This window comes from Sciurus vulgaris (genome assembly GCF_902686455.1).
Source record: "Sciurus vulgaris genome assembly, chromosome: 9".
NCBI lineage: Eukaryota > Metazoa > Chordata > Mammalia > Rodentia > Sciuridae > Sciurus > Sciurus vulgaris.
In genome coordinates, this window is record NC_136469.1 from 126342083 (window position 1) to 126364893 (window position 22811).

The window sequence follows — 22811 nt, forward strand, 5'->3', positions numbered from 1 at the left end:
GTACCACCCAGCGGAGTGGAAGGGGCTGGGTCAAGGGACGGGTATACAAAGGACAAATGTGTTTCTTTTCACAGTGATGCGTGGTTGTCAGGGACCCCTGGAAACACGGTCTCTTCCAGACTCCCACTGCACAGTTAGATGCAGTTCATTAGGAACCAGGGAGACAGGGAACCCCACCACTTGCTTCCTCCTTGCAGAACAATGAGGCCAGGGAAGGGTGAGGGGTAACCTGGATCTGACTCCTAAATCTGAAGGACCAAATGTATGATCTTGGGCAAGTTAGTTACCCTCCCGGGGCCTCAGTGTCCACGTGTGTGAAATGGGGACATTGATAGTGACTGTCTTACCAGGTTACAAAGCTTCGATGCATCCAGCTGGGTAAGCAATCGGAACAGTGCCAGGCAGGCCATAAGGACATATGCCATCAGTGCCAGGGAGGGGCAGAAAGACCAAAGGGTATTATCCCCGCGTAGGGCAGAAACCGTGTCTTCCAAGTCCTATGTCAAGGAGAAGGAGGAGGGAATCAATCAAGAAGAAAAGGAGAATCAAAAATCAAAACACCCAGGTTCTCCAGATGAACAAGCCTCCCACTGAGAATCCCTTATCAGGGCGGCTTGAGCGTTTGCCTGATTCCTAGCTCATGGCAGAGAACAGAGTGTCCCTGGAGCTTGAGCTGAAGGGCGCGCAGGTCGCACCCTCTGTACACACTGGCCTCTTGGCAAAGAGTGAATCCGATAGAGCTCTAATGCCCCTGGGGACCTGCCTCACGGGCCCAGTGCAGGGAGCCACTGAGAGACGCGGACAGACTGGGCTGTGGACCAACGCCAGGGACTCTGAGTACTTTCCTCCGTGAGCAAGGACAATCAGGCCTGGTCCCCTGGGCTCTGAGGCTTTTCCCAACTCCTCAGCACCTGCCTGCGGCAAGCGCTGGGCACAGAGCCTGCTCTTCAGGATCCCCTCCTGGCCCGTCACAGGGTCATCCGGTGCGTGGGGGGAGCCCGAAGCAATGGGACCAGACGGCTAATGAACAGCCAAGGTTCACACATCAGAATGAATCGTATTTTCTTCAAAGGCTGTGTGCAGATTCAGAACGCTCTGTGAACGTTCCCTCTGGGTCCATCCGTAGAGCCTCCAGAACATTCTTTCTCAAATTCTGAAATTTAACATGCCCTCTTCTTTTCAGGGTAGATTTTCAAATTTTTGGAAATAGCCAAAAGATATTCGAAGCTGAGCCTGAAAATAAAAGGGGTTAGTCATGCAGGATAGTAATACTTTGGGATTAAAAACTAAGGCCATCTTCAGAAACTATTGATTTACCTTTTTTGATGCTGAGTGTGCGTGCGTGCGTGCGTGCGTGCGTGTGTGTATGTGTGTGTGTGTGTGTGTGTGTGTGTGTGTGTGTGAAATTTCTGGCTCTGAAACCTGTGGTACCAGATGGACTTCCAAACAAACTTTAATATTAGGAGTGGAAGTGGGGATGATTCTGCCTCCCAAAGCAAACACTTTGATAGGGACAAACCCCTGTGTGGCTACGTGAGACATAATACGTTTGTTTAAAAGAATGTGATCTTGTGGCATTGCGGGCATGCCTCCTGTTTCAATTATTCACATAGTTTGTGCTGGAGCAACTGACTGCTGGTTTAAAAATAACCTCATGTCTTTTGCATGCCCATAGCATTTGGGTCTGCCTTTCTTCCTTCCTTCTGTCCTCCCTCCTTCCCTCCCTCCTTATTCTCTCCTCCCTTCCTTTCTAGGCATATGTTGAGACCATTAGGCTAAAAGATGATGAAATACTCAAGGTGCAAACCAAAGAAGATGGGGACGTCTTCATGTGGCTGAAGCACGAAGCCTCACGAGGCAACGCAGCAGCCCAGGTAAAGCGTGTCCCTTGTCTCAGAGACCCGTCAGCTCTGACGGTACAGCAGGCTGTCCAAACCTCCCAAACCCCGGGGCTGGCGACAGCCGAGTACCTTTCTTGCTCGCACTGTAGGATTTCTGGTCCAGAGGGCCCTGGCAGGGGTTCTGCTCGTCCTCAGAGCCCAGGCTGATAGAGGCTCCTCCACAGGCGCCTCCAAAACCACTGCGGCAGGGCCACACCACGCTGGGTCACAGGCTGGCTCTTCAGCCTCCCCTCAGAAGTGGCCCAGGTCACTTCTGAAGTTTCACTGGCAGAGCAAGTCACATGGCCACGCCTGACGTCAGGTGGGACAGAGTGCAGGCCTACCAGTCACCCAGAGCGCCGCAGTATTTGTGAGCAGCCCTGTAGAATCCTGCCAGATGTTTTGGACACACCAGACAGAAAACAAGAAGCATCTTGGGTTCAGAAGAAATGAGATGGGCTTTGAGAAGAACCCCACGTATTCAGCTGGGAGAACGACAGAAAGCCATGTGTGGTGTGTTCAGCCCAAATGATCAGCCTTGTCTTTTGAGCATCTCTTGGTCTTTAAATGGACTTTTGAGATGTGCAAGGAAAGGTGGCATACTGGGACAGGGTCCCCTGTCTCTTCCTTGCTGGGATCTCACTGTGCAGAGCACCCTTCCCATCGGGAGCCTGCCCAAGCGACTGCATAGGGAGGCAGCCTCCTTCCTACAAGAGGGATCCAGCCTTTGCTGGGTTTGGGGGGAGCCCACCAGCCTCCCTGGCTGCTAAGCAGGCAGTAGAGCAGAAAGGGGGAAAGGAAAGGAAAGAGAGGTAACAATGAAAGACATTAACATAGCCATTTGTTCATGTGGAGCAGGCCGTGGGCCCTCCTAAAGATCCCCACGGCAGGTCAGCAGGCACTTCGCTGGAGGATGAAAGTACTTGGAGGGAAAGGGAAGGGAAGGAGTTGACAGGCAGAGCAGAAAGAAGGGACCCACAGGGCCAGGATGCCGACAGATCCAGCCCCTTCTTTGGCATCTGGCCCTGAACCGCATCCCTCGGATACTGAGAAGTCCAGTGTGTGGTTTCAGAAATTCCACTGCCGTCACTTCCCTAACAAGGGACACTTTTTCTTCTGTGCTTTGGCATGTCTTGGCAGAGAAGTGAACTTCTAGTGAACTCTGCTGGGTGGACCTGAGGGACAGGGGGATAGATTAAAAAGATTTTGCGGTCTCACTACTCCACAGCTCCCAGCCTTGAATCTGGTGGTGGATCCAGCTGTGCAAATGATAGGACGGGTGCTGTGCTCAGTGCTCTAGAGAGATGGCAGAGCAATCGAGATTTGTAGGAATCTCCATGCAGATCACTGGTCCAGAAAGACCGCAGAACCTCGCAAAGGGAGTGGGTATTGGACAAGAGGAGAGAATTGTGAATTGTCAGCCAAGTTCTGTCCAGCTCTGGCCCTGGGTGTAGTAAATGTGCATGTGCGCGCACACACACACACACACACACACACACACACACCACCGTTGGAGGCACCCCTCGGGGTTTGTATTACTACAAATCCACCTGCAGGTTCTCCCCCGCTCCACCCCATCGTTGGAAGACAAAGTGTGTCTATCCGATTCTTGGTTCTCAACATAAAGCATTTAAAGCCAGGTTTGTCCTTCCACTTTTAGAAGCCTTGTATTAGGAATTATGCAGGAAATGCACTGTCGTAAATTGCTATTGTCTTTAAGCAACGACTGGCCCAGATGCTGTTCTGGGGTCAGCAAGGTGTGACCAAGAATCCCGAAGCCGCCATTGAGTGGTACGCCAAGGGAGCTCTGGAGACCGAGGATCCCGCGTTAATATACGACTACGCCATAGTGTTATTCAAGGTAAGAACCAGCTGATTTGTACTGGAACTGTGCAATTGTCCTGCCCAGGCTCTCTGAGCAGTTTCCAGGGTTGAGCAGACAAAGAGGAGGTCTGTGACCGAAGGAGCTTAGCACACGCTTCTGTCGCTCTTGATGGAGAGGGATCCTGGCAAAAAGGCAGAGTCCGAGCAATTCCCTGGCTGCATTTTTCATTGTTAATCTTAGGTTTGTCACCTGGATTCTCTGTACTTTTCAGAAGCTGTGGCGTTCTGAGGAAGGCCCCATGTTTTATGGGTTGGTGTAGGGCGGCCAGCAGGGCAGATGCTGCGTGTTGGCCACCGGCATTGTCATTGAATTGCTCCCTCAACAAAGTGTGACTGTGGGCCCCATCTCACCAGTCCCACTGAAGAAAACGAAGATCTTGGTTTTGAGTCGGTGAAGAATAAGGAGAAGGGAGCCGGGAAGAATCTAGGAGGCACGCAGAGATGTTACGTCCCACTTGACGAGCATGGATGTCCTTGGATCCATCTGATCTCACATGACGAGGTCAGGTCACGGAATTGAATGCGATAACGTGATCAATGGGCTTGGAGAACTGCAAAGTGTGTGTGTCTTTTACAAAAGAATAATCATCCACACTCATCGATTGACCTTAGGGAATTAATGCCTTTAATCTCACAGCCAGTTCACAAGGCGGGAGGGAGCCTTAGTGTATTATGATCATTGTTTACATGTATGGAAACAGAGGCACAGAAAGGTTTTGTCACTTACCCAAGGTTGCCCAGCTGGCACATTTTGAACTGGGATAGGGATCTAGGCAGACTGACTTCACAATCTGTGCTTTTTCACCCCCAAACACAGAGTCATAAATTCACCTATCTTGGAAAAACAGAACACTTTGGCTATGGTAAGGAAACCCTTGGTCCTTATTTCCGTGCCCAAAGAATGCAGCTGCCCCCCAAAATGAGTGTCTTCAAACAAGGACATGTATTCACATGGCCAGGCGCATCTCCAGAACCACAGCTGTGGACACTTACTGATTAACAACCATGACTTTTGCTACATTTCTACCCTCTAAACCCCATCAAAGCCTGAAAAGCTATTGGTTGTTATGGTTTCCAAATTGAGAGCCCGGACCTTCTCTTTCCAGGCATCAAATCAACATAGAAATTGTCTGAATCTTCGCCATATGCCAATGCATCCATGTATTTATTCAGCAAGCATCTACTCAGGGCTGACAAGATGCCAGACTCTGCACTAAATGAAGGGACATATGGATGTATGAGTCACATCCCTGGCCTCAGGGGGCTCCTACACAGAGGACAGAGGAGAGATACCTGCCCTCAGAGGTGGGGCTGGTCACTGTGCAAATTGTGAAATGATAAAGGCATGAATCAGACATTATTTCTGCTCTAGGAGCTATCTAGAGGGAAAGGCACGTACATAAATAAATGATTCTCCTGGTGACATGTTTCCTCAGGGTCTGATTTCCCAAACCTGAAGGCTTTTTTGTTGTTGTTGTGTTTTCTTGCATTCTAGCTAAGTTATCTCCGGGTGGGATGCAGGAAGCCTTTTACCAGCATCTCAGAGAAGATATTCACCTCTAGCTAAGAGGCCTATTCCAGTGTATTCCATGTGAAAGAACCCCAGTAGAAAATGGGTTTTCCAAATGTGTAGGACAGTCACATACATTTGGCAGTGTGGGGGTACCTGACTTTCTGTGTGCAAAGATGGCGCCAGGATGGTAGCTGTAGAGTGTCCAAGGCAGTCAAGTGCATCCCATTTCCATCCACACGAGGATGAAGCCTTGCCTTGACTGTAGCAACCGTCCTCCTTCGATGCCTTCAGTGGATGATTACTGAGAACTTGTTGTGTGCCAGGACTTGACATTTCCTCATTTAACAGTTTCCAGTACTACTCAGATTTGTGCACAGTGCTTTGTGCACGAAGCCTTCCCATTCCTGATTAAATAGCAAGTAAACTGGAAACATCCCCATCAGAGAAACTGAAATATCCGTACGGCTTTGCATAAGCCAACTTCTCTGGGCCCCATTTTTATTCCTTCAAAACAGAAAATTGAAGAAGATAAACTTTGAGCTCGACCACGTTCAACCATTCTATGATTCTGGTCTTTCTCACGCCTTTCCAACAGTCCAAAAAGGTTATCGCATTCCCTACCCAGTTATTCCAAATGTCCTTCTATGTCCTTTCCCTCTCCTCCTGTAATTAAATGAAGTAATGGTGCACTTCTGAAAAATATTTTCATCATCTCCTTTGCTTCAGCCCATCAGTTTTATTAAGTAGTCAAGTTAAAGTCTAGTTGAAACTTGGTACTTATAATTTAACCTTTAGTTCCATTCATAATGTTATTTGGGGTCCTGGAAAATAGAGTCCAGCCTACCTTATGGCTTCCTGTATCCTGAAGGAGATTATGAATCATTGTATTTTCTCACCATAGAACTGAAATAGGGGATCTGGGGATATAGCTCAGTTGGTAGAGTGCTTGCCTTGCAAGTACAAGACCCTGGATTCAATCCTCAATCCCCAGCACCGCCAAAAAAAGAAAGAAAGAAAGAACTGAAATATACAGGAGAAAATAAGAGTAATGGTTACAAGCTTGGACTCAGGAGTTCACTTGCCTGGGTCCAAACCCTGGCTCTGGGCCTCACACAGTGTGTGACTTAGAAGTTTCTTGGATGGGTGACTCTGGTGGGCTGCCATGATAGGATTTGTGGTGGCCCGTGTTAGTCAAGTCAGGAGAGCTTTTTAGTGCTGTCTCCATTTACTAGAGAGCTAAGCCTTTCAACAGAGCTAATAACTGTATTTCTGCAAAAGCCTCTCACATTCACCTCACATGTGACCCTGTTGACCTCATTTGAGTCCAGAAGAACCCTATGTTAGTCCGTTTTGCATGGTTGTGACCAAAATAACTTAAAGGAGGAAAGATTTATTTTGGCTCACAGTTCCCTAGGTCTCAATCCATGGTCAGCTGACTCCACTGCAGAAATATTATGGCAGAAGGGCATGGTGGAGGAAAGCTACCCAGCTCAGGGAAGCGGGGAAGCAGAGAGAGAGAGATGAGAGATTCAGAGACAGAGAGAGCGGGGGGGGAGATTGATTCAGAGAGAGACAGAGGGAGGGAAGAAGGGATGGGAGAAAATAAGCCCTTCCAGGGCATGCCTCCAGAGACCTACTTCTCCCTTTCTCACTAGTCCTTTGTGCTGTCTGTGGATTAATCCATCACTGTGTTGATTGGATTGCTCATGAGCCAATCATTGCCTAAAAACCCCCACCTCTGAACCTTGTGCGTTGGGGACCATGCTTTCAATATGTGAGGTTTTCGGGGACATTCCAGGACCAAACCGTAACAGACCCCAAGAGGCCACTGGAGAAGGAAGGGTGTTGGTACTTCTCAGTGAGTTTGGAGCAGCAGCAATGCCACCTGGCTGCCCTTGCCCGGCATCTTCACTGTCAGACCTGTGTCAACAGAGACCTCTCAGACCCGCCACTTCACGCCTGGTCCTGCAGACACCTCGGGGTGCTCCATGGAGTTCCTTTCTTGTGGCGTGGGCCCCAGAGCCCATTTCTCTGCAGAAGGATAAACCACCTCTTCTGGAAAATCAAGATTTTGCTGGAAGAACCTTGTTAGTTTCTGTCACTTGCCTCTGAGGCAACCGATTTCACAGGGTCCTATCTCCTTCGCAGCAGGTTCTCAAGCTGCCTCTGAAGCCACAATGTCACACCCTGGGGACTGGAGCCAGGACCAAGGAGGCTACAAGCAACGGCCCCATAACTCTTGACTGTCCAAGCCAGATAAAGTGCTTTGTCTCGCTGGCATACTAGATAATCCCGGAGGGAGGCATCCAGGAGACCAAGCACATTTAACCCAGTTCCTGGCTTCTCTCCACAGGACCTGGGGCGTGTAGGGAACATGATTCACACGGGGATCAAGGGGGATTTTGTACTGCTGCTAAGCTGGAAGGTTGAGGTTTGCTGCCTCTGTTCCACAAATATGAGCAAAACCCTAATGATGACAATGACGGCGATGGTGGCAATGGTGACGTGGCAGTGATGAGCGTAGAAATGTTTAAGATGGAGTTCTTAATTAGGACAGCTGGGGGTTTACTTGTGAGTATTTTATGGGGAACACTGATGCATCTGTGTAACGCTTGCAGTGCACAGAGGTTATTTTCCTGATAATCATTGCCGTTTATCCATGTTTAGGGTCAAGGAGTGAAAAAGAACAGACGGCTTGCCTTGGAGCTGATGAAGAAAGCCGCTTTCAAGGTACTCGGGCGCCCTGTGGGAGGGGCGCACGAGGAAAGGAAGGCAGCTCTTCCTGCAGAGCCCTGGAAGTGGGGCAGGAGGGGTCCCCGCATTGCAGCAAGTGGACGTTTTTCAGTTGCTGCACAGACAGAAGCCTGCCACAATGGGGACAGGAAAATTCAAAAGCCGAATTCACCTTCTAGTCAATAGAATGCAGGCTGATTTTGTTTGAAGGCTAAAATTATAATCATGAGCTGCTCTGATAACAAGCAGCGGGGGCTCCTTGAGATTGAATGGTGTAAATGCCAATGAATTAGGAAAACCCAAAGCCGCATTCCTTAGGAGGTTAACCCCGCGCAGTCCAATGCCCATTTGCTTGCTGTGCTTTGATAAGGGGACTGTTCACCAAGGTTATTACCAGGTTTAGTGATTATTTTGCTTTTGTCACTATTTTCACTTGAATGGTATCTTCAGGTCAGCCAGATTTTATGTAGCACTACAGAAAGGAGGTTATGAAAGCTCTTGAGAGGGGACACACACTCACACACACACACCACCCACACACACACCACAAAACACACAATGTGTGCATACTCACATGCATACACTCACCTGCGCCTGCATACAGATTTGCAAACTAAAGATTTGTAGAAACCTCTATAATTCTACACCTCTTAAGGGAAGCTTTTTTTCTGTGCAGGGGATTGAACACAGGGGTGCTCTAAGCTCTGCCACTGAGCTACATCCCCAGCCCTTTTTATGTTTCTTCTTCTGAGTCAGGGTCTCTTGCTAAGTTGCTGAGGCTGGCGTTGAACTTATGACCTCCTGCCTTAGCCTTCTGAGTCGCTGGGATTTCAGACATGTGCCCCCATAGCGGGCATTGACAGGACACTTTATACCCTTGTGACTCTCTGATATGCCTCTGTTCCCAAGGCTGCGAATGACGGCCTTATCTATGAAGAGTCCTAAAGCAACCTTGCTCACTTTCCATCCCCACTTCCTTTTCCCTGGAGGGGAGCAGAGTGCCCTGTTCCACAAGCCCATAGCCCAAGAAGGGGGACCTGTCAGTGTGCACACCTGCTCCTGACCCAACTCAAAGAATAGGGCAGAAATAGAAAAGGAGTATAATGGTGGACATTGAGAGTACTGGTTCCAGAATATTCTAAAGTGGGATAGTGATGGGTTTTCTAGACAGGTGTGAAATTTACATCTCTTCAGTCCTCTAGTGGTGAATTGATGTCTAATCTGCTTTGTTTTGAGTAGATTTTTTTTTTTTTTTTTTTTTGCAGAACTTAAGTAAGTATTGGGGAAATATTGTTCTGTGGTCTGGAATATTTGTGTCCTTAAAAGTGTTGTATGCTTCTCATTCATTCATTCAGCAAAGATATATTAAGCCCCTACTCTTTGTCAGGGACTGTGGTGAAGGCTGCATAGAGCTTGATTTTGGGAATTAGAGGTAGATCTATTGATCTAAGACAGTAAATGTTCAGAACCTACTGAGTCCCAAAGCAATTTCTAGAGAAGTAAGTGCAGAAAGTTTTTGGTCAATGACGGGTATCTCTGATTGCAGCTGAGGCTGCTTGAATTAAGAATCACAAAAGTCATTTGTTTGTCTCCCTTCTGTAGGTACATCCCAGGTCACTTTGTAGTGTGACCTGGTCTATTACTTCATGAATGCATTCTGCAATATTTACTGGGAGTTTTCCTATCCCAGGCTCAAGAAGAATGCTTCCTTGAGTGGGCCAATGGCCCTGACATTCCCCAAGTGGCACTCTCAGGTTGGGTATCTTGGTGGCCTGTGGATGCAAACCCCACTCTCCATCCTAAGGGTGTAGAATTTGGGATCCATCCTGTTTTGCGCTGGCATTCTAAGAAGGTTTCTTTCATTCAGTGTTTATTGAGTGCCTACTCTGCGCCGGGGGAAAAAACTGAAGTCCCAGCCCTCAGGGAGCTGCTACTCCAATGGGAGTCGCTAATTGGCTCTCCAGTCTTCCTGATCCCCAGATTGCAGCTTAAAGACCAGGAGGCGTGACTTTCTAGGAGCCACTGCTGACTGGCCAGGCTGCAGGCAAGAACCGTGTCATCTGCTGTTCAGAGACACCCATTATTCACTGGGGAAAGGGGAGTTGAAAGAGATTTGGTTCCAACTTAGACTGACTTCACGAGGCCACAGCTGCAAGGTCACTGTTTGCTGCTCGCATCTTTTTTTACTGATGTTTTTCATGGCCGGGTGTGCACACGGTCTCCCAGCTGGGCGGGAGGTCCTATCGGGGCTCCTGAGCTTCCATCACAGTGTGAGGGCAGCCAAGCCGAAGCCTGTGCTGGATGGGATGCATTCAGTAAGAACTCCGTGCCCCAGGCTAGATTGGCCCCTCCCCAGTACCAGCTTCTGGTTCAGACTGGTCTGAAGCCCTCCTCCCTTCTCCACCCGCCCCTTCTGCTTCAACCCAGTCACACTTGAACCCCCAACAGAATCGGGGAAGCCAAGCGGTCACAAAACACCAGTGCTCTGCACGTGGGCTGTGGCAGCTGCTTCTCTCGGAGGGGCTGCTGATGCTCAGGGCAGAGGAATCAACAGATGGGCAGGCGGATCACCTAGAAACCGTCCCAGCCGGGGCAGGTTCCAGGCCTCCAGCCACAGTGCTCATGAATTTCAAGGGCACCACTGATCCGGCAGGGCGATCAGAGGCTGTAGACAAGGGCATCGTCTAAGGGCCCACAGGCGCTGAGTGATGATTTGGGGGCAGCATCACTGCTGAGCTGGAAGGCTGAAATCCCAGCAGCAGCCGGGCAGAATCCACCTGGGAAGTCTCTGGGGCGGGCTCATGTTTTCTAGCACTTAGCTTTTCTTTAATGCCATCTGCCCCAAAAACAAGAAAGAGAAGGTTTTGCTAAAGCTTGGGCAGAATGTTTCACAGCAGTTGCTTCTGCATCTCTTTAGATTTCACTTTTTTAAAAAATGTAATTTTTTTCTTCTAAAAATTCAGGGATTGCATCAGGCAGTCAATGGCCTAGGATGGTATTACCACAAATTCAAGAAAAATTACACCAAAGCTGCAAAGTACTGGTTAAAAGCAGAAGAAATGGGGAACCCAGACGCGTCGTATAACCTCGGAGTCCTGTATTTGGATGGCATTTTCCCCGGAGTTCCTGGGAGGAATCTGGTGAGCAGACTTGAGGCCAACGCTGCAGCTGGCCAGTCACCTAGCCGTAACGAATGGGTGGAAGGTCCTCTGGGCCCAGCCCAGACTAGATACCTGGAGGGGAAGGCATGAGGACATCACCTGAGACAGTCCCTGTCCTCACGGAGCCCAGGGTGCCATTAGGAAGATAAGACGGTGAAGAGCAAAGGCAAGTGTTTAGCCAGGTGACAAGTGTGGCACGTGGACAGGAAACACAGGGAAGGCCAAAGCGGTCAGGAAGTCTCCGTGGAGGAAGGCGGCTGGAGCAGGAGGAGAGGAGGGGAATGACGCAGGGCGAGAGTAAATGCCGGGACTGATCCTGCTAGAAGCAGAAGTGCCAAGTCCAGATGGGGTTGCTGGTGTGAGCCAGGCCTAACCAGAACGAGAGCTCCGGTGTCTTGAGTGCTCTCCAGCACTCCTCTGCACCCGCCACGTACTGTGTGGGCTCGTGTGCCCGGGCCTCTGAAATGTCTACTCTGATCCTGTCCATTTTATGGAGCAGGCAACTGAATGTCTGAGAGGTTGAGAGACTTGGAGTCATACTTGTAGTGGAGTCGGGGCCTGGACCCTGTGGGAAAGGGAAGCCCCTCTGTTAAAAATAATATGACAGGGGAACAATACCTCAAGTGCCATTGTGTTGCACAGTGTTTACTGGACACCCACCTGTGCCAGGCACGTTTCTGGGCACAAGGGACATGGAGCAGGCAAAACAGTCCCGGCTCTGATGACGCTTACCTTTCAGGAGAAAGAAAACAAAATATCTAATATAAGAGCAGTTGTAGAAAGTATTACAGGAAAGAATAAAGCAGAGAGGGAGGTCGGCATGGAAGGAGACTGAGGGAAGCTGTTTTATAAGGGAGACTAGGGAAGGCCTCTCTGGTGAAGTGCAGTCTTGGGGCTATCTGGGAGAACATTCCAGAAGGAGGCAATAGTTAGGGCAAAGGCCCTGAGAAGGAAGTAGGCTTGGTGTGCCAGAGGTACAGCAGGGAGGCCAGGAGTAGAAAGCAGGACATGGCTGACCGGGTCATCTGACTCAGCTTTTGCTGGGAGGGAGGTGGGAACTGCTGATGGATGGTCTCGGAGGGACAGTGATGAGCTCCTGGATCCTAGCAGATGCTAACTGAAGACAGACCAGGGCAGGAGCAGTTGAGTCCCGATAAGAGAGGATAGCGGCCAAGACAGGGTGGTATCAGGGAAGGAGTCTACTGATACTTTGAAGGATGTGGGGTAGGATTTGCTGAGGGACAGGGTGTGGGGCATGAGAGGGGAGGAGATAGATGTTCACATTCATTAAGATGGAAGAAGGGAGGAAGCCTTAATGGGAATGGGCAAGACTGGGGGCAGCAGAACTGGTGGGGGCAGGAGAGTGGATTGGAAGATTATCCTCCATGACGCACCCGGCTAAGCCTTGTGAATGTGTTATTCTATTTAATTCTCACTCCAAATTTTCCCGCTAGGGACAATCCACGTGTTACAGTTGCAGAAAACGATGTGTGGAGACATTAACTGAGGAGCCCGAGGCCCCAGAGCGTGTCAGGACAGAGCCGGGATTTGAACCCAAGTCTGCCTGCCTCCTGAGCCCATGCTTTTAAAAATAATAACTAACCACCTCTGAAAAATAATGTTAATCAGTGGAAGTCCGAACCCCAGCTAAGTGTTTGTTTTCGTTTTTCCCTCCGCCTCTGTCTGATTGCCCACAAGGCTGATATTTTTATGCATTGAAAATGTCTGGTAAGCCTCCCACACATCTGCAAGCGAGGATTTTTTTATTGTCATATTCAAATTCTCACCTTCCTACTGCAAATGCAGTTTTTGTACATGAGTTTGAAGAAAGGTATTAAGCAAGGTTAGGAAAGCAAATGTTTGAATTTTCACCTGTGTGACTTCTGATACAGCCTTCGTCGAGTGTGCAGGGGTCATGTGAGGACCAAATGAGACGGCCATGGCACCCTTGTTTATCCGTTGTTGTCCCTACTGGGCAAAACTTAATCAACAGAAGAGCTTTTTGGCGAGGTCATGCATCCCGGAGGCTGGCTTCTGTGATGAGCTGTCTCCCCCAAGAACTGTTGCTTGACCTGATTTCTCAAGTCTCAGAAGTTCTAAGCCAGTGATAATATCCGACTTAAGGCATCGCCACACCTTGGCTTTCCGTGAGACCGCGCTGCCCGGGACTCTTCGCTAATGACAGTAACGTCTGTTTGTCTCTCTCTGCAGACTTTGGCTGGTGAATATTTCCATAAGGCTGCACAAGGGGGACACATCGAAGGGACCTTGTGGTGTTCTCTCTACTATATCACAGGCAACCTGGAGACCTTCCCTAGGGATCCCGAGAAAGCGGTTGTGTAAGAATCTGTCAAGTGTCACCCATGATGGAAGAGCCATGTCCTCTACTCAAGTCTGAGAAAATGGACCTCCTTTTCCTTCCTTCATTTCTTTCTTTTTCTTTTCCTTCTCGCCTCTCTCTCCCTTCCTTTCTCCCTTCTTGCTTTCTTTCTGCATTTTTAAATTGACTTGACTTCATCAGTTATACATGCATTTAGGTCAAAGAGCCAAATTAATTAATAAGACAAAACTTAAAAACTTTGAATTAGAAATAAGAAATAATTCGACCCGGAAAAGCAAGCAGGGAATCCTCCTCACCAGCCCCAGCCCACCCAGCCTCTGTTTCCCGCTCCCTAGAGGAAATCACTTTCAATCTTTTATTTCTTCTCTGTTTGCCTCTGTGCCTTGGAGTCATGGGCCTTGTCTAGCGAGGCCCTGGGAAAGATAAGGATGCAACCCTCTTTGCCTCTGCCACCATTCACTGTCCCTCATGCCCACGCGTCCTTCCACTCTTGAATCTTCCCCACAAGCACATGTTGGTGGTTAGCTCAGCATCAGAGTTCACATCATTACATCCATGCAAACGCTGTTGGTGGTTGAATCATGTCATCTACTGTGATCACTTTTTTTTTTTCCTTGCACAACTTTTCTTTTCTCTGGAACGGTATTTTTTTTTTATTCTCATCTATTTGTAGGTTCTTGGTCTCCACTTGATCTCTTCAGTTTGTCAGTCTCCTCTCTATGACCAGACCCATCCTGTATTCTGTTAAGCTAATCTTCTTGCCAACATCTCTCCTGGAGTCTTTGTCCAGGACAGTGTTGTTGTCCTGAGAGCACCTTTGTCACTGTTGTGGGGGTTTCCTTGCCTTCCATCTCTGTTTGAGGGCGGGGGACCCCTTTCTTCTTTCTTTCTCTGCTCCTACATCCTATGGTAGTTTCCTGCAGGATGGTGAGCAGGAGGCCATTTTTGAGGTCTTGCATATCTGAAAATGGTTCTGTAAAGATTGGCAAACTATGGCCCACAGATGCTGTGTGACTCTAAGAGCTAAGAATGTTTTTTACAGTTTGAGAGAGTTGTAAAACAAAGAAAGAAGAATATGCAGCAGAGATTACCTATAGTCCACAAAGTTTAAAATATTTACCATCTTGACTTTTACAGAAAACAAAAAATAACTGCCAACCTCTCCTCAGGCCACTTTACACCCATAGCCTGGCTCCAAAGGCTGGTTCCACAGTCTTGGAGCCAAATAGGTTCTGACCCAAACACAGGGATAGAACTTGACTTAGACCTCCTCAAAGCGCTTCATCATTGTCATGTAGGATATGTGGTGTGAAACACTCACGTTTCAGGAATTTTCTCATTATCCTTTTATTATTAACTTCCAGTTTAATTCCATTGTGGTCTGAGAACATACTCTGGATGTCTTCGAGCCTTTGAAATTTGCTTAGGCTTGCTTGCTGACCAGGATATGGTCAATTTGGGTAGATACTTTCCAGTCTTTTGAAAAAAAAAAAAAAAAAAAAAAGTGATTTCTAAACTAGTACGTAGTACAGTGTCTACATACATATCAATTGCATCAAGTTCATTAATTCTATTGATCAGCTCTTCTATGTCCTTTCTGACTTTTTATGTTCTCCTATATCAGTTACTAAAAAGGGTTGGATTAAAATTCCCCAGGATGTGTGTAGACTTGTCAATTCTCTCATTTGCTCTTACATGGAGTGAATTTACATTCCTGGGCCACACAGACTCTAATTGTTTTGCTTTTCTGGTTGACCCCTTCCTCATTTTATAATGTCTAATTTGTCTCTGTTACTGTTTCTTGCCTTCGTCTCTCTCTCTCTCTCTCTCTCTCTCTCTCTCTCTCTCTCTCTTTTCATGCAGTTCCACAAGGTTTTATTACTAGAATTTTGTGTATCTTTTTCTCCATCCTACTTTCCAATCTTTGTCCTTTACTTTTAGTGTATATCTTTTGTAATTAGCACATAATTGGAGTTTTGTACATTATTTGACAATTTCAGTTTTTACTTGGTGTATTTAGTCCATTTACATGTAATGTAGTTATGGAACATATTTGGTTTTAAAATCTACCATTTTTTATTTACCTCCTATTTGTCCCATCCAGTTTTCTTTGTGTCTTTTTTCTCTTTTCTTGTCCTTTCTCTGTGTTAACCAAGTCTGTTTAAATATTATTCTCTTCCCCTTCTATGAGCTTGTTAGTTATACATTCTTATACTAAACTTTTAGTGGCGTTAGTCTAAAGATTATAAAAGGCTTGTTCATTATTAACATACCTTCTATGATACAGAAACAGAGCAGGGAAAACTTAAAATAAATTGGTGAACATATATTAATGGAAAGAATACTAGAAGTCTTGGCAGAGATTATTTTTTCATGTTGGTAGACATTTTTCATTATGTATATTTCACGTCTTTGTTTCCATAAAGTAGAGCTACTAAGCGTTCTGAAGAAAGGGCACGGAATGAAAAGCTCTCAAAACACATTTTCTTCACCTTCTTAACATTCAGTTCTGGTTTGTTGCTTTATAAAAATTCTAACAAGCAAAATATTCCCCAAGTGGGATTTATCAAGATCATATGAAGAAAAAAGTGATTATTTAATTTGCCACAGTTTGCATATTTTTTCTTTCCCTTCCTTTTCAGATGGGCGAAGCACGTAGCTGAGAAAAATGGCTACTTGGGCCATGTCATTCGCAAAGGCCTCAATGCCTACCTGGAGGGCTCCTGGTAAGCGCGGGCCCCCTTGGAGTGCACTCCTTCAGCTGTTAACTTTCAATTTGTCATTATAGTCTTAGGAGATGGAATCTTAAAATGTAACCCAAAAAGCAATTTGCAGGGAAATCACAGTCTCCCAGTAAGGATATTCTGAGTATCACGGACTGATTGGCTGTTGATTGGAAAACATGGCATTTCCATGTTTAATTATACACAAAAATTAGTTCTCTGGAGGGGTGGCCACATTCCTCAGGTTGAAAGACACACAAATATATTGACTTCTCTTTCCTTCAAGTTTGTTCCTTGTGGTTTCAGAGTCTGGAGACAGCCCAGGGGAACTTAATTGAGAAGTTATGCTTCTCAATTACAAAGCCACAGAATGTTCAGGATTTCTACCTGGTTCGAGGGACACACCTATAGTCCCAGCTCCTGAGAGGCTGAGGTAGGAGGATAGCAAGTGTAAGGCCAGACTGAGCAACTAGGCAAGACTCTATCTCAAAATAAAAAATAAAAAGGGTTGGGATGTCACCTGGCAGTAGAGTTGACCCTGGGTTCAATGCCCAGTATCAAAAAAAACCCAAGGCTCAGGCCACCTCCTTTCACAGATAGTTCACTTCCCCAGGCCACCAATTAAAAACTGAAGCCTGGGACGCTGAAGTTGCTCACCAGTATCCAGTGTCACGACCAAACAGACGCCCCCTTCCTAATTTTTTCAGAGAGCTGGGACGTCTCATCCTGTCCTGTAGGGATGAGGCACTGAGGGTGAGGACTTACAGACTCGCCCATGTCACATGTAGGTGGCCCCCTGTGCAGTGGCTAGCTGATGGCTTTCTCAGTTCTGTCTTGTCACTTCTAGTACTGGATCCTCCTTTTCCCTTGTGCCACATTCTCTTGGTTGGTTTATTGCCTAAATGACTCGGGTATTTCTGTAATAACTAAAAAGGACATGCAAATCAGCAGATGCCCCTCGGTCCACTGCCTCAAAGACATTAGGTGAGGCCTACCATCGCTCACACTCTGATCCAAGCTGTAATTAAAAATTAAAATATTCCTCCAAAGATGCCATTTTCTCTTTTGGTCCATCGCTGCTCACGTACCCCTTGGATAGCATCTCCGTGAGCAAGAATCTTAAATTAGAGACTGCGGGGAAATGAGCCCATTGGAAAAAAATCACCAAATACAAATGTTTGTTATTATCACTCTGTGAAAGTTTATTATCTGTGGCCTCACGTTGCACAACCAGAAAGAAATTTCTTTGAGGGAAATTACCTCTTCCTAGCTGTAACTCTACCTTACGTTCTCATGGAGTTTTGGTGATGTCTTGCTTCCCAAGGGAACTTCAGTTCATAAAACTCCAGCACTTGACCATAACTCATTCTCTCTCTGCTCCCCACAAGCTTCCTAGGGTGAACCAAATGCTTCAGTTTTTATGTGGGGTTTTCCCAAAGGGGAGCAGGTCTGTACACACTGGCACATAGTAACACCTCCACCCCCTGCCCTGTAAACGTATCTGACACTTTTATTTATTTTTTTTTTACATAAAGCTTGTGCCGGTTAATGGCTCAGCTTTCTTGCCTCCTTTGGAATTTAAAGCTCTTAAGCAGGATGTCTGAATTTTGCCATAAAGGGTTAGTTGAGTTTAATGCCGGTGGCTTGTCCCATGCCTTAGACTTCAGCTGCAGCACGGGAGTCCCACCTGCCCCTCAGTAGTGGAGAAGGAAAACCTATTACACGTGTATTTTGCGCTGTGTGTGAGTTTTTGATTCACTTCAGTAGATCCTGCTGTGCGCACTCACATGCAGGGGATGCCACAAGTCGGGCTTGGGGATACTTGCCACCCTTCTCCTCCACGCGTATTTTCCCACGTGGCCCATGTTAGTTCTAACCTTGAACCCTTTGTGCCCGCTATTTCCTCTATCCAGGAATCCTGCCCAAGACTTTACTCCCTTTTGTCCCTCCTGAGATCACGATCACTCTTTATTGTCAATTGTCCCATGACTTGGGTATCCCAGGGGCCTGCACAGGCAGCCCCCAGGGAGTGCTCAGAAATGACTGAAAACATAATGAATAGCAGCAAATAGACAGAACCAAGGTAACCCAGGGGACAGGAGCAGGATGGGAGGAGCACCAGGATTGGAGGAGGAAGGCCGCTCTCTGGCTGGGGAGGCCTGGGACAGCTTGATGGTGCAGTCAGGATAGCATGGCCGCGAGATGTAATAGAGTTTCCACTTGGCCACACGGGGAAACAGCATCTACTGCCAAGGGAATTACAGAAGCAAAAGCAAAGAGATAGGGAAAGTCAGAGTAAGTCTAATTCAGTTTGCCATGAGGGTAAGACCTGAGAATGCTGTAGAGTGAATCCCAAGAAATGCGACTGCGTGGAACTTTGAATGGCAGGTGGTACACTTTTTACTTGGTTGAGGAAGCAGCCAGGAGCCATTGGTAGGTTTGGAGAGGGTAGTCACATGACCAAGCCCATTTCTAGGATGCTCAGACCCAGCAGCTGTGTGTGATAGTGACAGAAAGGAGACCCTGAAAGGGGGCTGACTCAGACTCCAGGGAAAAGGGGCTGAGCCCTGAACCAAAGATGTGGCAGGACGGGTTGAGGTTTTTCCTTACGTAATAGTTACACGTATGGGATAATATGTGATAGTAATAATGTGACACACGAAAGCACAACAATAAAATGAACCCATTAACTTTTCGCCCTACTTAGGGGGATGAGCCCTGAACATCCCCAGCACTAGTTAAGCCCCTGCAGGTCCCTCCGAGATTAACTGTTGCCCTGAGTCCTACCCGTCCACCTCTTGCCTTCTTTATAGTTTTGCTATATATAGCTATATTCCTGTGCAATGGATTTAGTTTGGCTTATTTCTGACCTTTATATTATTAAAATTATATCATATATAATTCTTCAACTGATTTTAGACTTAACATTACATTTCTAAGGTTCATGCATTTTGATGCCTGTACCTGTAGGTCATTCATAGTCACTGCTATAATATGCTGCTATTTATTAATTTTTGTGTTAATGCGTATTTGCGTTATTTCCCTTTGGCTGTTGTTACTGATTTTTTTCACTTTTTAATTTATTATTTTTAGATAGACGTGGCAATAGAGTGCTTTTTGACATGTTATACACACATGGGATATCGCTTCCCATTCTTGTGATTATACGTGATGTGGAGTTACCCTGGTCGTGTGTTCATAGATGGACATAGGAAAGTTGTGTCCGATTCATTCCACTGTCCTTCCTATCCCCATCCCCCCTTCCATTTATTCCCTTTTGTCTAATCCCATTAACTTCTATTTTTTTCCTCCCACCCCTTCCTTGTGTGCTGCTACTGTTTTTAAGACTCACATGGCCACAAACATTTCTCAATTTATTCTCGGACATGCAGGGGAAGAGTTGCTCTTGCATGTCCACTCAGGAGTGGGGTCTCTGGGTGGCAATGAACAGCACCTGGACAACATTACCAGACAATGCCAGTTCCAAGGTAGTTTACCAAGTCACCCACCATCTATAAACTTCTGTTTCTCCATATCCTTGCCAATACTATGCTGATGCTAAATATGGTTGAAGGTCCATCTCAGCCTGGCTTCAAGACTTCTGAGTATCAACAAGAAGAAACATCTAGTATCCATTACAATGAGAAGATCATTGTCAAAATATATTTGGGGCAAAGTGCTTCCTGATGGCTCCCTGCTCCCCCAGCTTCCAAACCCTCCCAGGGGTTAAATAAGAAATGTGCGTGTCCTGGCCTTCTCACACCACAGGTGGCTTTTTGGGTACAATCTATTTTGCTATAATAGAACAAAATCATCCATCAATGTCCCCAGTCCATCCCCCTTTTTCATTTTTGTGTGAGTGAATTTATTCTGGACGTTGCTTTCAAATTACATGTGTCAGTTTGATGAGCTTCTGCCTTCCTGTGTTGTTCCAAGATTTATGTGGGAGAGCTTAAAGAAGAGTCTGATGGAGAGAGGGGCATTTTGCTGGATCGGCATAAGACGGAAGATAATGCTGTCGTGCCTGAGGCTGTCCTCGGACACCAGCGGATGTTAGCAGGGAAAGGCCGGCTGTCATGTTTCATTTCTCTCCGCCTTATGTGTGTTTTATCTACAAGCTACTGTTTTATTGTGCTTTGTCTTAAACATACCCAAAATACTTAACCCCAGAGGTTAGCCAGCTTATAGTGGGCTTGAGGCGAAACAAGCAGACATGCAAAGTTCCAGTTGAAAGAGATTCACCTTTTTGCAGTGAATTCCACTGAGACCCTAGGACTTTCCTTGGCTTTTTTTCTCTTTCCCATTTGAACTGCTTGAGGCATTAGAAGAAAAGAGCACAGAGGAAATTATAAGTGTTTCCGAAACTGCTCAGAGGTATTCAAATTCACAATTCACAGCAAGTTGTCGAAGAATTGGTTTTTAAGATGTATCATTATAAAAGTGCTAGAAATGTCAGGCCCCGTCTAAAAGTGAGAGAGTAGCGAATGTGCTCCTAAATTCATTCCTGTAAATCTCTTACTTCCTTGGATTTATTCCCCATCTTCAACAAAATTGTCTCTCTGGAAGTCAATTCGCTTACGTGCATTGAAATTAAAACTGGAAGCTTGGGTCATCTTCCTAAACCTTGAAGAATTTCATGGAAGGATAGGAGTGTTTTGAGGTCTGTCCTTGGGCTTCCTGCAATTAGCAAGTGCTGAGTAAATGTTTGTTCCAGAATATAAGTGTAGAAATACCTGTAATTAATACTTTCAGGTGGTTTCTGTTGAAATGCAGTTAAGTAAGTGCTGGGAGGCTGCCTATGGGTGGGCCTCTCATCCGTGTCGTGTCTCAGAAGTTTTAATAAGCTGGGGAGTCTGTTCTGAGAGGCAGGCGTCAAACCCACTTCCAGAGCTCACTATATGAACATGGGTGTTGGTGACATCAGCACACGCAGGCCTGGGGGATCGATGCTGTCAGATTGAGGACGGAGGTTGGTTTCTGTCCAGTGCTGACATCAATGTTTTAGACATCTTCTTTTGATGGATTTAGTTTCTCCCTTGATGGAAATGCTTGAGAACTCTGCAGTATTTTCTCCCAGTCTATGTAATAATTGAATAGAATTCTTCCAATGAACCCATTCCTCGCCCATTGCCAAGGTCACGTGAGATGCAGGAAATTGTCTTATGAAGTTTCCCACAGGGAGCCTTCTGACAATGTCAACCACCAGCCCCGCACCTGACCCCTCAGTTCTAACAGCCAGTCGGCTAGTTTTCTGCTGTCCACGAGTTCACTGTCTGACACTTAAGAAATCTGAGCCACATACTAGTTGGTCATGGCCGCTGAGAGCTCTGGCCCAGTACTGGACCTCGGGGTCAGGTCTGCACCATCGCCTTCCCTTAGGCATCCTGGTAGACACCGAGACACTAGCAGACGTTCATGTGTCTCTGAAGAAACTTGAGATTTTGAACCTTAGGAACAAGACCCTGTTACAAGAGGACGAGGACCTGCCACAGGACCTCCCTGGTGCCTCTGAGGATTCTGGTGCCTGAACACGATTCTTGCAGCTATGTAACAAAGTCCCTAGGCACCTTTCGGGTGGTGTTTACACCTGCATTGTGGTCTTGTGATCTGGCTGCCTGAGCAGGGGACACTGCTTAGCTGACCTGTCTCTGTTTAGCATGAGTCATGGCTAGTTGATCAGCCACCTTAGGTATCTCAGAGGCCGGGAACTGACTCATTCAGAAGACATGTGGCTCATGACCTGCACTGCCTCATGGAAGGTCTGCCTGTCCTAATTTGATCTCCAACCACCTCTCTGTGTCTCCACGAGATGATCTGCCAAAAGCTGCTTTGAGCACTGCAGAAAGATGATTTGAGAATCTGTTTCCTCATTTCCCCTCACCCACCCTTCCCTAAGCCAGCTTCTGGGTGGGGCTCAAATTAAGAAAGCATCATCTGTGTCAACCACTTAAAATGAAAAATAAGCTTTAGAAACAACTCCTTACAATTAAAATTAAGTTTTATCCATAAATGGGGTAACAGAAAATTGAGGAAATCAGATCAATAAAAGGAAGAAAATAGAAATGACTATGCTCTAACCATGTAAAGATAAATATTGTTGACATTCAGTAGATGGTTTTTAGAATTTTTTTCTCTGCATGTATTTACCCATGTATGTACATGTGCGTGTTTAATTCCATTTGTGCATTGCAAAATTGGAATGCACTTCTATATTCTGCCTTTTTTTTTTTTTTTGCACTAATTAGAAGGGTTTTGCATGAACATTTTCAATATTCTTCCATGACATCACTTTTACTGGCCACATCTGAAAGTGGCCGCACCAGGGATCATTGGGCCTAGCCACTGACTTTCAGTCAGTCAGTTGTTTGAGGTTTTCTTTGATGCAGTGGCTTATACCAACAGCTCGATTACGAATCCCTCAGCCCGGGATCTTTGCACATATCTGGTTCCTTTAGAGTGAACCCCCAAGGGAGAGCTGTGGGCACCATGGTCTGCACATTCTCAGACTTCCAGAACCACCTCATCCACTGACCACAGCAAGGGTGCAGGAGGGCGTGTGTTTCCCTGGGCCTTGCC

General features: G+C 46.7%; 1 protein-coding gene across 1 annotated transcript in view; it reads left to right on the forward strand.

Moving 5' to 3' along the window:
* Positions 1-22811, forward strand: part of SEL1L3 (SEL1L family member 3) — a 97904-nt gene that overhangs the window by 59483 nt on the left and 15610 nt on the right. The window contains exons 12-17 of the mRNA XM_079153795.1: positions 1755-1874; positions 3601-3741; positions 7945-8007; positions 10974-11150; positions 13383-13510; positions 16155-16238. Coding sequence (XP_079009921.1) covers positions 1755-1874; positions 3601-3741; positions 7945-8007; positions 10974-11150; positions 13383-13510; positions 16155-16238 — 713 coding nt within the window. The remainder of the gene's footprint in view (positions 1-1754; positions 1875-3600; positions 3742-7944; positions 8008-10973; positions 11151-13382; positions 13511-16154; positions 16239-22811) is intronic.